The sequence below is a fragment of the Pagrus major genome, chromosome 22 (genome assembly GCF_040436345.1).
Source record: "Pagrus major chromosome 22, Pma_NU_1.0".
Taxonomy (NCBI): domain Eukaryota; kingdom Metazoa; phylum Chordata; class Actinopteri; order Spariformes; family Sparidae; genus Pagrus; species Pagrus major.
Genome location: NC_133236.1, coordinates 23,278,595 through 23,295,338, shown reverse-complemented (window position 1 = coordinate 23,295,338; position 16,744 = coordinate 23,278,595). Strand labels below are relative to the sequence as shown.

Here is a 16,744-nt window from a genome sequence, read left to right as displayed (position 1 = left end):
ACGTTCACACATTTTACTGGTTAATTGAAAAGCAACTCTTGGATGAATTGATAAATGACAGTAACTTGTCCGATTATAGCAGGCTGGCATTCGGTTTCTGTGTTATTAATATGTCATCTCGATGAAAAATGAGCAGCTACGTCAAACTGTGGAGCTTTTGGATGAGTTTTGCTTTGATCTGGCTGGGAACATTACTGTCAAACTGGAACCAACAAATCCAGACTCTGCAGACTGAGCACAGTCTGCTCATGTTTTTCTGACCGGCAGCATTAATAACGCATAACTCCTAGAGAACATTTGCCCGGGTCGCTGTTTGGAGACAAGCTGTTGTGAGTAAAACAGTTTCTGTGATTAATTACACAAGAGTCCCTCATCAGCCAGTAAAACATTTTCTCCCTCTAAAGGCTTTTTTCCACTGCGAAGAGGGAAAAACATTTCATTTTAGGGAGCCTTCAGGAAGTGATAGCACATAAATTATCAATACCGTATGTCTGTACATAAGACCCCTGTAAGGGGGAAAATAGAAAGGAAGGAAGCGGACACAATGTTGCTGACTTCAAGTCCAAAGTGTAATGAACGAGCTGCGAACAACATCCTCCCCTTACAGGAAAACACGCAAGACCAGAGCAATAGATCACCTGGAAGACCAGAGCAATGGAGTACAGATAACTGAGAATTAAATTAAATTGTTATTTCAAATGTATTTTCTCAAAATAAGAAATATAAAGTGAAGTGAAGTCGAATGCATTTTCAACACATACTGTTTCTCTTTTACATGCAATGCTCGCGTTTATATCCATCACACGTACAGATGTATAGATCTGATGATATATGATGCTATAAAGCTGAATACTAAACTTGCCCACAGTCATTTCTGGAGGCCAGTTATAACGTTTCCGCTTCCCCATATAGCGACAAAGTTATACTTAACCACATACAGGTGTGTTTTTGGCATGAGCAGCGAGCTGGCAGGTGTGTTTGCTATTACAGCGTGATAATGACTATGATTACAGGTAAGAACAGGCGTGTTCACAGGAGGCAGGGACGGAGACGAGAAGAAAGCAATTACGCTTTTACCAGGATGTGAGTCGCATAACTGGCATCTCTGCGCCTTGAACGCACATGGAGCCATAAACACACGTTTATAGACAGATACACGCACACATCAAAACAGTGAGACAGAGGCACACAAACAGAAACTCACACAAATTAGCACCTTGGTGATTTAAATTTAGCTCCAAATGAGCCCTTTAAAGGCCATCTGTGCTGAAAATAAATGCCCTATTACAGATAACCGTCATTTCATTGAAGGAGGAAAGTGCAAGTCAGTGTTTCAGACTGTCGCTGCTTATAGAGAACTCATTCAGAGAAACACTTTTAAAGGTCATATTGATAACATTTTTGAAAATAATACAGCTTGTAGAAAGGTGTGGCATAAAAGTATATCGCTTCCTTGAAAACATCATTATGGTTATGAATTAATGATTTCAAAAATGTCGTCAGGTCCAAAATATTTGATGTTTACGTCAGTAGTATAACGCTGCTGTTAGCATGTGGTATCTTTTTTTTCGTCAGCAAGTCTTGGTTTCTACAGTATGCGCCCCGTACTGCCCTAACATTAGCTAGCTATTGTTAGCAACATTAATGTTAGCTAGTTTAAGCAATGTTAACGTTAGCTAGCTAGCGTTATTCAAGCAACAGCGGTGGTCTGGAATAGCACCGTTAATGGCTGAATGTTATCAACAACACCTTTAGATAAAGTTCTATTAATAGAATGGCACACAGTAGAGCGCATACCTCTGCCAAGGCCCAAAAAGTCCCCTTTATCCGCATCAATTTGTGTTTTCTGTCATCATGCATTATTCCTTGAGAAATTAACAAAAAAAAGTTGCCCAATCTTGCAATTTTTAAGAAAGTTGGAAAAAAAAACACTTTTTTTTTTATCCACACCAAAAAGTTCACGGGGTCTGTTCTGGGCAGAGAGACATCCTCCATCCAAGTTTCGAGGAATCTGTTCAGTAGTTTTTGTGTCGTCTTGATGACAAACAGACATGGTTGAAAACCAGTTTTTAATTGTTTAATTTTTCCACTTCAATTACAACAGAAAAGATGCCTTTCTAACTTAAGCAATACAGCAACAACTACAAGATGTATTCCCTAGAAAGTGTTTTTTATTTGTGTGTTTGTTTTTTTTCAACATGGATTATTTTCTGATCCTGAATCCCAACACATCACACACACGTACACAGATCCAGGTAACCGTGGTTAGAGTTTAAACAAACAGATATTTTCTCAGGCGTGCTCTTCATTTCTGCTGCCTCACCATCTGGGGCAAATCCATCACAGCTTTTCAGTACCTCCTCGGGTGCCGTAAACAGGCAGATGTGCGCGCATGCTGTGCGTGCATCCACACACACAATAACACACATCTTTGAATCATTACACAAGTGAGGGCTTTCGCTGACAATGTTAACGTTGCTTCGTGACCAATTTCGACCCTCAGTCCTAATTGTGATTATACCTTGAATCCTATTTCCAAATCCTAACATAAACCGAAGCAACGTCATAATGTTCGATGATTACAAACACATTTATTTTTCGTAGCTTTAAGTGCACTTTGAGACCCGAGTGTATACTGTAGTTAGACAGACGGAAAAGCTCCAAAGAAAGCGTCATTTTCTCAGATGTTTCAATGACTGGAACCTGGGGATAAGTCAAATGATATGAAATGATAAGCGCTGACTGCGCCGCTGATTAAAGCAAAAGTGTTTTGACATTTACGGTAATAACGATGATGAATGTGATGATTTTAATTCCGATTGGCTCGCTCTTAATATTTGAAGCGAGTGTTATTGCTGACTCTTTGCACTCTTAGCAGCCATAATGTTTTCAAAGTCATCATGCGCTTAAGTGGAAATACGTCTGTGATGCTTTAACACAGAATCTGACAATTCAAGGGTTTGTCCCATCTTTGTACTTTCATTACGCTTTGTCTTTTCTTGGCCTCTCACTCTGACTGTGTGCAAGCTAAGTGCTACTTAAGTATGTGTGAGTGTGTGTGTGTGTGTGTGTGTGTCGGAGAGCAATGCACCAGATGTTATTTTGCAAGGAAGAGGAGACCAGCCTCTCATGGCTGGTAGTAAAAAAGAGAATTGTTACGGCATTGATGTGGTAACATATAACCATCTCTGAGACTCCGGCAGTCGAGGATAGTCTAATTAAAAAAACTGGTACCACCTGCTAATAAGGTAGCCAACCTGTTACGAAGAGTTTAAAGTAATGGCTTCATTTATGGTTAAGAAACCATTTACTAATGTTTTTTAAAGGCTATTAATAAAAACAGCTTTATAACTGGTAGTTGCCCCCCAGCTAGTTTATCTAATTTGCAACAGATTGCTTCGTTAATGGTTAAGAAACCATTCACTAATGGGTTTTTTTTATTAATGGAGTACCAACATCCATAGCTGCATTATTCCCAAATATAGAGAGTATTAATACCACAGAAAGTTTCACAACTTGGCAGCCCCAAACGTCTTCTTATTAATGGCCTCTAACTGATTTATTAAGCATTAGTGAACAATTTATCATCCATTAAAAAAGGCCATTAATTATTGCTCGCTGCACGGCTCTATGGATGACAGTGTTAACTAACTGTTTTAAGACGGGGATCATAGTACAGTAAAGGTAATCTGCTTAGCATCAGCATGTTTGCGTTGTCATTGTGAGCATTTTAGCATACTGAAGTTAGCATTTAGCTCAAAGCACAGCTGTGGCTAAGAGGACTATAGCCTCTCAGAGCTGCTAGCCTGCTAGGCTCTCTCGTTAAAGGGGGACTTATTATGAAGTGGTATCAGAAAAGTGAATTGAGCTTAATTTAATTTAACATACAAGCGTGAAAATGTGGAATCGTTATCGCTGACCCAAACCCAATCTGTACTCCAGCGCCGGCCCTGGTCCAGCTGGCCAAACTATTTACACTGCCAGGCATAAACACTTAAGACAGGGATGAATCTGATTTATTTCCACAGCTCGCCAGTTGTTTGGCATGTGATGTCGCCGAAAACTCTCCCGGTGATTGGTTTTCCTCCTCAAGTATGAATTATTATTATTGTGTTGCCCAATAATCAGGAGGATTAAGTTTTGTTTATGGCTGCTACTCATAATCCCTGAAAGCAACATCATCTACAGATATCTCACACTGAAAACTAGACACTGACTCAAGTCTTCCTTTAACACAAATACACAGACAGCACAAATACACAAAAGCAGTCATGCGTGCCCACACACACTCTATTGCTTTCTGTCTCTTCCACACACATCGTTGTTTCTCACAGTCTCGTCTTGCCGTTGTTTGATTTACTAGCTGGCCTCTGACCCTGGCCGGGCTGAGCTGGATGGACTCTTGGCCCTGCTGCTCCTCCAACTGGTTCATCTCCAACTTAACCCCCCTGGACCTGAGTGTGTGTGAGTGTGTTCGCATGTCTGGATGCACTTCCTCACATGCGATCAATTCCTCCGTCACTCTGTGGTCCAAAAAGCACGATTGCTACGAGCAATAGCTTTCTGTTTGTTCGATTTTTATATGCCCAGTAAAGCATACTATTATTTTACTGGGTTTTTGTGCTAAAAGCTGCACATGTGCCGCTTCTAAACAAGTTTAACTAAATTAAATCGTCTTCATGTACTACACAAGTCTTGAGAAAAACTCTTGTCAGCACTGCACCCATAATTCCTTCGTTTACAAGCTGCTAAATGACCTTTTGGTGTTATTCATTTCCTGTTGTTGGGAAGCCGAAATCAATTAAAGATGGTGGTGCGACTCTATCTGACCTCTGCCTGTGAAAATATCCAGACGTGAGCCTGAGAGAGGAAGTTTTGTTCATTAAAACACGAGACTTCAATAGTTTTACAAGGACCTTACACGGAAACAACTCTGTGGTAGTTTAATCTATAAGAAAAGATGAAGACAGTGAATCAAAAGTGACTTTAAATTTGACTGAGCTTCCTTTGTGGTCTGCCGTGACACTTCTGCCCACTTGTTTTTCACACCACAGCTCCTTCAGATCTCACACCCCATCTGTCTTATGTTAGATTAGAGATAAGCCTCTTCATGGTGGCCCTTACAAATGTGATTATATATCATTTAGGATTTAATATTTGACCTCAACTCGACAGATCCTCCCACGCAGTGTAGATATTTATGTATGTGTCTCCCCAATCTGAATCAATGCCTATAAAGTAATAAAACAAAACAGTGTGGTAACAGATAAAATATCTTCTAAAGAAATATTCAAATCTGTAGTGAACAAACCTGTCAGCACTTTACTTGAACAGATAAATCACAAAGGGAATCTTTCTCTTCATATTTCTCCGATGGCTCCGGTGGTATTTTTCAAAACATAAAACTCATCTTTGAAGGCGGTCCAGAGTTTTTAAACAGATGTGGGATTCCCACTGTTTTTCTGCCTACAGTCCCATAAAAATATTGAGTTAATAAAGACACTCACTGTGGATTACATCTTCTTAAAGTATTTGTTTAATATGCTTCAGCTGTCTTGCTGAGTCAGATGTGGAGACTGGCACCACTTTTTGTTTGTACGGTAAATATAAAGCTAGAATCAACAAGCGGTAAGCTTAGCTTAGCATAGATACTGGAAACCAAGTGTGTATCGTAAGCCATTGGTTTTTGGGGCTACCGTTTTGGAGCCCCGAGTTTGGCATTGTCGGAGCCAGAACCAACCGTATTTGGACAAGAGTATGGAGCTGGGGAGGATATTCTGATTGGATCGGACTGAGAACCTGAGGACTCGTCAGCCACACCTTAAAGCATATCCTGCTTTATCATCCACTTCACTCTAAATGGCAACATATTTTACAAAATGAACATCATGCTGAATTGAAGAAGACTTGAAACCAGCGACTGAGACCATAAACTCATTAGGAAACTGTTAACTGAAGTAATAAATCAAGTGTGAAGTAGGGTTGTTTTCTCATAACCTTACATACAATCCAGCTTCTTTTTGAAACCAGTGTAGCCGCCCCCTGCTGACCGTCAGACAAAATGCAGGTCTAAGGCACTTCCACATTGGCTTCACTCTGTCCATGTTTGTACAGTTGATTCTGCAAACAAAGGGGAACAGATAGACAAGAGACATAAATGTGTAATAATGTTTCCCTTTTCTAAATCTGTGACCGTCTCAGAAAACTGCCGGACACAATTCCTCAGCTCAGTCCACCTGCCAAGACGCTCCACTACTTAGATGCATCATATTAACACACTTCCTAAAAAGCCTGTGTGACTGAGTTAGTTCTTTCCCTGTTGTGCAACACACTAAACGCCTCAATGTGTTGTTCTCAGTTCCCTTTAAGCCGTTGATAAGGAAGTGGACTGAATTTTTTTTTGTCCCTTCCAGCGAGAGTGACCTAAAAGACGGCGGGAGAAGGGGGGAGGTATGTGTTACAGTACAATAGCCGGTAAATCTCTGGGCAGTAACCACACCAGAGCACTGAACACATGCTTATGGAGGGAGGCTAATCAGCTTTCTGCAGATGGGCTAATGTCCTTACAGTGGCTGAGAGGGGGGCCTATATTTAGCGTCCACTCTCTCCCTCTTAACAGGGGATAACATTGGCCCTGTGCTCCTCTCCATAGCTCATCTCTCTGCTTAGATTCATCAAGAAGTCCATGCAGGGCAGATACGAGGGGGAAAAGCTGTGCTCTAAACAGATGCACGAGATATTAAACGTGCATACAGCTGCTTGTTTAAATATCAGTCAAGGGAATGAGGTAAAAGTTGAAGATTAAGAAGAGTGGAAACAAAGAGACAGTCAGAAGAAAGAAAAAATATCAAAGTCATGAACAACATGAAAGAGAGACTAAGAGAAATATTTTTCCCAGTGTCAGCAGGGAAAGTGACATCTGGAGGCCGAGGCCTCCAGGCATTAGAGAGATGCAGACCTGGAGCCAATCCACTCAGTCAGTTACAATGTGTCCCTGGAGCCCAAGGCTCTGCTGGTAGTACGGCCTGTGCGTATACATGAAATCTACCTGCTGTCGCAAATGCACCCAAAGCTAATGAGGTCTTGGCAAACGGCGTGATGACGGCTGCTGACGGTGGCTGACGTTTATCGTGACGTCTCTTGAGGGGGGGGAAATCCTTCACGTTCAGCTGTCACTCGCTGGCAGCGGCGGTGGTACCTGCGGGGCATTTGCGGGCACCACGGGACGTTGACCCGATGAGGATTCCTACTGTCAGAGTCTGGGCACCAAATCTAAATGCCAGAGCCTGTTTATCTTAGATACCTTGGCCTCGGTTCAGTGAGCTAAAATGTCTACGAAACATCGTGCATATTTTTATTGTAACTTGTAGCGTGTGTGATGAGTGACAAAAAAATTAAACTGAACAAGTCTTGTGTCATGATCTTTTTTTTTTTTAATTCTCAAGTCGGTCAACTTGAACAGAATCATCAGATCATTATTTTTCATGTCCAAACAGGACAGCGGTTTAAAAACACATGAAGAACAGTGAAACAATCTCTTTGCAGCAACAGAAACCCAACAGAAACAGCTCTGAGCACACGTACATATTATTGAACACAAGTTTAAATCTGCATCTCAGCGTAGCCACCGTGTCCACCCCCTCTCTCTCTTCATCAGCCAAAGTAAAACACAAATTCGCACACATCACAAAATAGACTCAACGACACAGCTTTTAAATCTGCCTGCTACATCAGCCGAACACAAACTGTACAAAAATAGAGATTGATAGAAAAATAGGAGATCTGACATGTTTGAGAGAATATGCTGAGTCTCGTGCACTCGTGAAGCTGAAAAAGTACACCTGTTATCACAAGAAACCTCACTCGTAGCCAACCTTTCTTAATGTCGTTCAAATAGCCATGTGGTTGTCTTTATCTGTACTTTTCTTTATTTTTTACTGTTGTTTGGTGCTTTTCCGTGCTAAGAGATACAAATTTTGACAGCTGTGATCTGCTCGTGCAGCCCAGAATTACCTCACACCCCACACTTTGACTCTTTTCCATAAAAGAGGACATGAAATGTATATCGGCCAACATTTACTGAGCTTACATCATCTTTGAGGCTTTTCGGGCTTGAAGATATTCTCCTCTGCTGGCTCTCCGACTCTACCAGCAGTACGCCTCAACTCAAAAGCTGCTCTGCTGCTACATCCCTCCGCACACGATCCATCCTCCACCCCTCTGACAAACACGCAGTTTGTTACATCGCTTTGTGATCTGCAGGTATTTGCAGACGGCTCTTGAGCGTTTGCTCTTAGACGTGAAAAGGAAACTTTTTTTTTTTTTTTTGCAGTGCGTACAGCATATGAAAATGATTTTAAACCGTGTGAAATAATTGAAAAAAATCCTCTCGTTAAAAAAATTTGAAAAGAGACCATTTTGTGTATTTGATAAGATGTATATATAAGCGTATTTAAACTTTCCAGTGTAATTTAAGTGTCCCTGTCTCAAAATGCATTTCAAACTCATTGCATATCTGCTTTATTTTCTGTTTAACATGTATTTGATTCTTAAAAGGTACCCTGTGGAGATTTTGACCACTGGTAGCGCTGCGGAGCAATGTTTTTATGACTCGTTTTTATCATTCAACGAAGTATCCATACGGGCAGAGCGATTTATATCCTGCCATCAATTTTGTGTGATTCAACTGATTGACAGTTGGTGGCAGTAATCCACAAAGACATATTACGCTCATTTTCAGGTTCCTAATTTAATTTTCGGTTCTACTATAATAGGTTTACAGGCTCAAAAAAAACCTCAGTTTTTCTCATACCGTCTAGTGCTGCAGCTCTGTATTCCCCCTCAGTCCGTTTTATCTCCCGTCTCTTTAAGCCGCTAGAGTAAATTATGCAAATGTGACCCCTCGACATAGTGTGATGTCACAAAGTCACGGATTTAAAGGCCGGACTACTCATATTAACTTATCAGTAGAACCTGTGGGATAGAGGAGCTTCTGTTGGTGCGGACTTTGACTTTTTTTAACTTCTTTTATGTGCACGAGAACCCATATAACACGTAAGGAAAGGGAAAAAAATGAAAAAGCTTAATAGGTCTCCTTTAAAACACAAAAAAGAAGCCCACAAGCAAACATAGATCATTTAAAAGGATCTACACAGTAATGTAAACTAAACGCAAATATAACTTTTGTTTGTTTTCAAGAAAACTCCACAGGGCACCTTTAAAGTGGCTCCAGCTGTAAAATGTAATTAAAAGCCATTTCAGTTTCACAAGAACACTTTAGGATGTAGCTTGAATGCATTTTGATAAAGGATGACATGTGATTCTAAATGAATTATGGGGATCATGTTTACATATCCAAACAGATGTCATTTTGTAGTATTTCATCCTCCATACATGACTAGATTAACTCCGCTCTGTGAGAAATAGCTCTTTGGTAACAGGCTGTGCAACGGTCCACTTTATTTTGCAATCTAATAAAATGCAGATAAGAGCAGTCTACGCTCTCTCATTTGCTCTTTTGCTGCCAAACGTCTTTCTTTCTCTGTACATTTCTCAGAAAATGTCCATCTATTTAACTGTTATAAGCATTTTCGATCCAACCTCCCCCTCTCTGCACAGATGATGAGATTATGTTGTTACTTCCCCTATGGTAATCAGGATGTGTGCTTGTCCAGCAGGACTGCAGATAAGAGCAGAGTCTTCAACTAAACATTGTCAAACAAGAAGAAAGTTGGTCCAAAACCTCCCTCAGCATCCTGTCGGTAACCTCTCTGCTCCACAGCACATCCATTATCACCTCGAAAATGTCAATTAAACAGCTCGACAGTTCACTAACGACAAAGAATCACAAAAATATCTCTTTCCCTTTTAGGTTTCATCTAGGCACTTAAAATTATTCCTGTACAGAAATAAAGCATGCATTGTTTTGTTGATTCTTTTTTTTTTTTTTGTTCCTCAGAATTTGGATAAAGTTGAGTATCAAAGTAGATCTTTTGATTTGTAAACAAGTATCCAGTTCCTCATTTTGCATTGTCTGTTAAAAAGGAGTCCTGTGTACGAGCTCGTGCACACACACAGTGCAAATGGCCAGAAGGTTGCAGCTGTTCGACCATGAATCACTATCTTCACGTGTGTCCTCTGTTACTTTCTGTGGCCGTATGTCTATTTTTGGTTTTTGAGTGAATATTATACATGGTCATCATTCGAAAAGCGAGTCCCTGTTGGCTGCAACTCATAACAGACATAGAAATATCATCGTATCCTACTAGTTTGGTCCACCAAATCAATGTTGGCGCCGATGAGAGAACCCTTAAACTGATGGGTCAGCCTCTCATTGGCTTCTCTCCCTGTGTGCTCAGCTCCTCCTGCTGTGGCACCCTACCCCAGGGAAAAGCCTTCCTCTGGCCCTTTGCCTTCCATCCAGCTTCCTTGTCCTCATTTCCCCCTCCTTCCTTTATTCTCTTCTTTTATCGCTTTGTTTAGTTTTGCCTGCTCGTTTTCCGTCTCTCATTTCCCTCAATTTACAATCTCAAGGAAGAGATAAAAAGATCATCATTCACCGTTTAAGGAGGTATGAGTTCCACCTGTTATGCCAAAGTGCATGAAAGCACAAAAGTTTAGTTACAGGGCAACCAGGTGGCGTACATGGGGTGGTGCGTAGGAGGAAGGTAATGCTGAGGAGGCGAGGGAGGACAGGGGTAGACAGGCTGAACCTGTGCTACGTAATAGTTGCTGAAGTTGCCGTCCGAGACGTAAGGAGCCGGCTGGTAGAAGCAGGTGACGTTGGCAGCGTTTGGGATGGCGTTCTGCTCAGCCAGGACCCGCAGCGCCAGCGAGGAGATGAGGCTGAGAGTCTGCCGCCTCTCGTGGCCCATCAGGCACACCGTGCTCTCCTGCACCACCTCGTACAGCGTGGCCAGATAGTCATACTTCCTGTCCTCCAGGTCTACAAAGTGGTTCTGCAGATACGACTCCAGCTTCCTCCTCTGCTCGCTCACGTCGGGGAAGTCTATGAAGAAGCGCGAGCACATGTAGCGCTGCAGCAGCTTCATCTCGCTGTCGGAAGCTGCGCGGAAACCACGCACCAGCAGGTGGCAGTACTTCAGTAAACCCCCGCCGCGGATCTCCTCGGGGCTCCTCGTGCAGATGAGGCGCCTGCGCAGGTGATCGAGGGCGGTGGGGAAATCGCCGTAGACGCTCTCCCCGAGGATTGTGGGGTGGAAGGTGGCGGCCATCGGGTGCTCTGAGCACTCGTAGAAGAGGAGGAGGGAGTCCAGGCGGATCTGGAAGGAGTCCACGCTGAACTCGAACTGCCGTCGGAGAGAGTCCACGAACTTCAGCTCCACGTTCTTGCCGCGGTTGTTGGAGAGGGAGATGAGACTCCAGCGGTCTGAGTCATTGCACACCTTCACCATCTTTTGCACGTAGGCCTCCTAAAGAATACACAATTGAAACATTAAGTGTCATCGCAGACTGAGAATAAATTTTGATTGGTCAGTAACACGTCTCATGCAGTAAAAGAGAAAAGAAATGTTCTGGTATCCCTGCCCGCTTTATCCAATCAGGACAGAGAACTCCATAAAGAGGCGGTCCCGTCTGCTCTTCAACTTGCAGAGAGGAGGATCCTCCTAACTACAGTAGCTAAAGGCAGCTACAGTTAGCAGCAGTTAGCGGTTACTCTGGTGATATGCTGCCCCCTAATTTGTTTGGAGGATGAATTTGACAGGTGATTCTTACATATTGCACCTTTAAGTCTGAAACGGCTGAAATATGAAGTTAATAGTTGCATATAAGTCCATTTGACTGAACCAGAGATCACACAAGCATATAGTTAACCATACTTAGCCACCATAAAAACATTTGCTCCGACATAAAAAGACTAATTCTACCTTTGGCTACATTTCTTTAAAAAGGAGCACGATGTAGTTTTGGAGAAGAAATTCAAAGTCAGAATTTTAATATTTTACAATGTTAATGAGGTAATAATACAGAAATATTTATTTTATCCATAACTGAATAAACAAGCTGTTCTCAGAGGAAAATAAGGTCCACAGAACACTGTTTGAAGCTAGAAAGGTGGCAGGGTCCGCCACATGTACACAAAAAATAAAACCGTATGAGATTGTGTTTGTTTGTTTGTTTATCGAAAATCAAGAGTTTGTCTGTTTAGTTTGTTCAGGCATAAAGAAATAAAAATCGGTCAGTGAGGATCTTTCTCTTCTGATTAAAAATTATTCCCCAAAACTACATACTGCACCTTTAATTTAAACATACACTGCAACATAATCAGATAAATTAATGTGCCAAAGTTGTCCAGAATTTAAGAAGAATGTGTCAGATTTTCTGTTTCCATCTCACAGAGGCCTGCTGCCTTCTCTCTGAGTCTAACAAACCCCTCCTCCTCTCGTTTCCTCCTCTGACAGCAGTAATATAGTGTTAGCTGTAGCTCCAGTGCATCTTTTTTTTTTATCTTACTGTTAAAAAAAACATTACAGCTGCTTATCAGACACATACACTCATCACAGCTCTTGTCCTACTGCTTGTCAGTGTCTGTTTGAGCAGGCTTCGACACACGCGCATTAATGCTATTTGCAGCAGATAAAAATCTGGATTTGGTCAGTTAGTCGTGATGTTTTGCTGATCACATCTGTTGGTGGGCCATTAGTAGGCTGGCTAGTCCTTGGTATCCAGGTAACTGAGGGCCGACTTATTAATGTGGATCCGTCTCCAATTGGATTAGACTGAATCCTCTTTGAATTGGAAAGCAACCTTTTTGAGTATTTGACGGCTTATATGTGCGCGCTGGCTGGGTCGGAACAGGGCAGATCTCAATCTTGTTTTGGTAAAAAAATTCATTTGCATTTAATTTCAAGTGCGTTTGCAAATAGAAAATGTGCGGGTAAGGTGGAGAATGCAGAAGTTCTGCAGTGTGCGGTGCGTAATGAAGCGTGAAAAAGACAAGTGAGGTTGAAAAGTTTGAGACAAAGTGGAAATTCTGCTTTGCAAATAATAATGATATAATATACTACCTTTAAGGTCACCGGTGTGATCTTTTCTTTGTTCACTCCCTCCGGCAAGAAGTCCAGAAGAGAGTCCAGGACTATATCTTTCACTATCTGAAACTCCATCTCTCCTTTCAGATCGGCACAGAATATCAAGTCCAGATCCTTCCAGCCCAGACCGCTGTCCTCGTGCAGGACGTAGCTGGCCGCGGAGCCGTTCAGTCGCACCTCCCGGACATGTATCCGCTTCTCCTCCATGCGGCTCCGGACCACCTTGACGATGTCCCGCGGCTTCACCTCCAGCGTGGGGAAACTCCAGCGGCCGTGGATGGGGATGGAGCCGGTGAGGATGGTGTCCAGCCGCTGCACTTGCTCCCAGTTGAGCACGCTCAGGCTGATGCTCTCCCCGTCCGAGCAGCCGTCAGCCGCGCCACACTCGACGCTCTCGTCCATGTCGAGAAGAGGTAGACAGAAGGAATGTAAACGAGAAAACTTTCCACTAACTCCTGTTGGAGTTGTGGCATAAGTGAGCTGCAACTTTCTGGAGAATCGAGCGTTCAGAGCTGGTGTCTATCATAACAGCGAGATGCTGGTCGACAGCGCGGCTCTACGCATGACGGAAAGAACTAGTTGGGCGGTGTTACGCTTGTCCTACTTCTTACATAAAGTCTGCCGTCCAGACAAATTCAATTCATGAGCTTTCCAGCCGTAAGGCTTAGTCACTGTCCAGCATCTGCTGCCCCGCTGCGCGCTCCGCTCCGGCGCTTTCCCCAAAACTTTGGAAAGCGGACATCAATTGTTAGAAAACTCGAAGCGATTCTTTCTCACAGTGTCAGCTTTTCATTACGTCCCGAAGGCTCACTGACGCATCCATCGCATCCGACTTGACCGTCTCATCCACCACAAAAGTTTTACTTCTCTCCTCCTCGACGCACTTTTTACGCACAGAATATCGCGCGTACCTGCCGCGTAACAGCAACTTTACGCATCGTTCAAAGACCGATACACTTCTCCACTGCACACCTACTTTCAGAAAGTGGTGTATGGCTGCTCTTCCTTCACATTTTGGACGTTTGTTGCTCGTTGGTACTGCGTGATGCCACAGAGGTCCCGCTCCACAGCTGCTGGAGAAGTTGTGATCAGTGTGCTTCCCGTCTGCGAGCGGTTGGGGCGGGTCGGTTTGATTGACAGCCCACACCTACTAATAGCTGCCGCCGCTTCCTGTAGTAGCTGCGAGCCCGGACACTGAGGCGTGTCTGGAGAATGGGCGTAACGAGAGACGGGGAGGCAGACAGGACGCTGACCCTTAACCAAAACTCTCTCTTACTTTGTCGATTTTTCGGAACTCGTTCACCTCTGAAAAAAACAACCCTAATGAACCAGCCGCTCAGCACTCCATAGACCATTCCAGTGAGGATAAAGTCACCCAGGCATCTGTGCAGCTTATTTTTACAAGTAATCATTTCAAAATACTTATGGTGGTGGGACTTTTAGCTGGTAACTATGGTCAGACGATCACAACCGATGCCTTTCCATCACTATTGAGTGTAAAATTACATATGCAGAGCAGCTACAGTCTGTTATTAGTCACTCTGGATGACAGCATCATAAATGTAGACCACTTTGCTCTTATATTACTGTTACACAGGAGTCTGAGCATTCACAGGTGAGGCTGGTGGGTATGCACACACACCCAACGCCCTCTAGGGGTGGTTTCTCACCCATCATCACTTGGCCCTCCATGCATTTGTGTCTGCGGCACCGCTTCAATGTACAGTTACTTTTCAAACTTGACACAAATGTGCAGAAAGCTTCTGTAACGTGTGGCTACCCTGTACGCATGTCTAATGTAATATTAGCGAGCTACTCAAAAAGATTTGTTTGCGATGAACAAGATTAGATGTCAGTCAGTATGTAGGCTATAGGCCACATAGCCTGTGCAGGTCGGTTGTCATGGAGAATCTATCAGTGCCGAGCTCTGCGCTTATATCTGCGTCACTACAGACGAGCCCATAAACCAGCTTACTGCAGATTACCCTCTATGTGCAGTGACACACACACATTCACACAGACGTGCACGGACGCAGAGACTCCTGCGTGCACACCCGCACCTCTGCACATACTGCTTTATGCACAGATCATAACAGAAATTGGGGAAGCGTATCGTAAAAAGTAATGTTTGTAATTAGACCTTTTTTTAGCAATGCAAGAAGAAGCCACTAACAACCGTGACACACAGCATGTGTTCACACTTTGGTGGAGTAACTGAGCGAAACTTCCACATTTTAACATGCAGCATATTTTTATGAAATATGTGGACGTTTGTTAGAATATAAACTGTAGCTGATAGGACACATGATAATTATTTTACATTTTTTATTCCTGTTTAATTTCTAAAGGTGCAATATGTGAAAAATTGAGTTTAAAACATCCGAAAATTAAATAAAATCATCAACAGAATGTGAATAAAACAGTTTTGACGTCATGTCACAGACATCTATCGACTACGTTACAGAGAAATCTGCTAAAGTTAGCATGCTAACCAGCTAGCCCCGGAGCCTGAAAGCCTCTTCCTCTCAGCTGTCCCAAGCTCCTGTGCAGACGGTGTAAGCACCAACACACCCTGGTAGTCCAGCTAGCTGCACGGCTAACTGAGCTAACAAACTAACAGTCATGGATGTATAAACAGAATACAGTTAGCAGCAGTTAGCAGTTATTCTCATGATATGCTGCCCCTATTTGCTGCGGGTATGAATTCAACGGGTGGCCACAAGCAATTACCTTACATTGTGTTTTTTTTCTTCGGCTTCATCCATATTGTATTTGTAAAGCGTGTCAGGACACACTCTTGTATGTTTGCATACTTGGCTAACAAAGCAGACTGATTCAGTCGTGCACATGAGTCATAAAGGCGTACTGTATATATCACATGCATTCCGATGTATAAACTGTGTCATTTCACAGTATGGAATGAGGTTTTTAGGTCAAGTTTGCTGTAACTTATTTGTGGTCAATGACATTTGTGTACTCAGTGAAGTGTGTGGGAGCTGTTTTCACTTCTTGCTTCTTTTCTCAGTCTCACTTGGGTTAACAGTGTCCAGAGTGCCTGATAAATAAAGGCCACATTAAAGGAAAATGAAAGTGATTTCAGTGCAATGCCAAAACTGAAACTTTGTTCCAACTGAGCTACCGACCATATCCAGCTCAAAGACAGTGTAGCTGTTCAGGTTGAGACATGACAGCAGGTCAGTGACACTCAGTGCTTTCCCCATTCACCAACTGGCTCAATGTCTGGCTTAGTGCCGGAGATGCTTACCATGAAGCAGCTACTTACCTGACCTCTGACTCGTCAAGTGGATGACACCGGCTTGGTTTCCGATGTCTGACGACATCAGAGGATTGACGAGGGGATTTCAGACAGACCCCTTGTCAGGTGGCCAAATTTGGAAGCAATTTTGTGTGTGTGTATACGTGCATCTTCACATGCATGTATTGTGTCCGTGTGTGTTGTGTCAGGGTGTGTACTGTAAAGCTAACGTTGGTGTGGTTACGTCCCAGCTTCCTCTTTGTGTAATTGATATTGTTCAGTTCTGTGTGCGTTTTGTAAATTGTATGAGCAAAATGTGACGTTCACATCGTAAATGAGACCGAGAGCTTCATTCAAAAAGTCAGACAGACTGGGTCAACACATCCTTTCAACGGCCCATCACCTGGTTCTGATCAGGTCCAAAGTATCTCTTTCC

The 16,744-nt window shown here is 42.9% G+C and overlaps 1 protein-coding gene across 1 annotated transcript; it reads right to left on the bottom strand.

The window, feature by feature from the left end:
- Nucleotides 1–9,953: 9,953 nt before the first annotated feature.
- On the bottom strand, nucleotides 9,954–14,127 carry LOC141017531 (terminal nucleotidyltransferase 5A-like). Its single transcript, XM_073492206.1, has 2 exons — nucleotides 13,029–14,127; nucleotides 9,954–11,432 (listed from the first exon to the last, which is right to left on the bottom strand). Exons 1-2 carry the CDS (start codon nucleotides 13,452–13,454, stop codon nucleotides 10,617–10,619), a joined length of 1,242 nt encoding a protein of 413 aa, XP_073348307.1. The 5' UTR covers nucleotides 13,455–14,127; the 3' UTR covers nucleotides 9,954–10,616.
- Between the last annotated feature and the right edge of the window lie 2,617 nt (nucleotides 14,128–16,744).

Excerpts from the sequence above, each read along its gene's own strand:
- LOC141017531 (XM_073492206.1), bottom strand. The coding sequence starts at position 13,454 with ATGGACGAGAGCGTCGAGTGTGGCGCGGCTGACGGCTGCTCGGACGGG. Across the intron at positions 11,433-13,028 it reads TCACACCGGTGACCTTAAAG|GAGGCCTACGTGCAAAAGAT; the intron begins GTAGTATATTAT and ends TGTATTCTTTAG.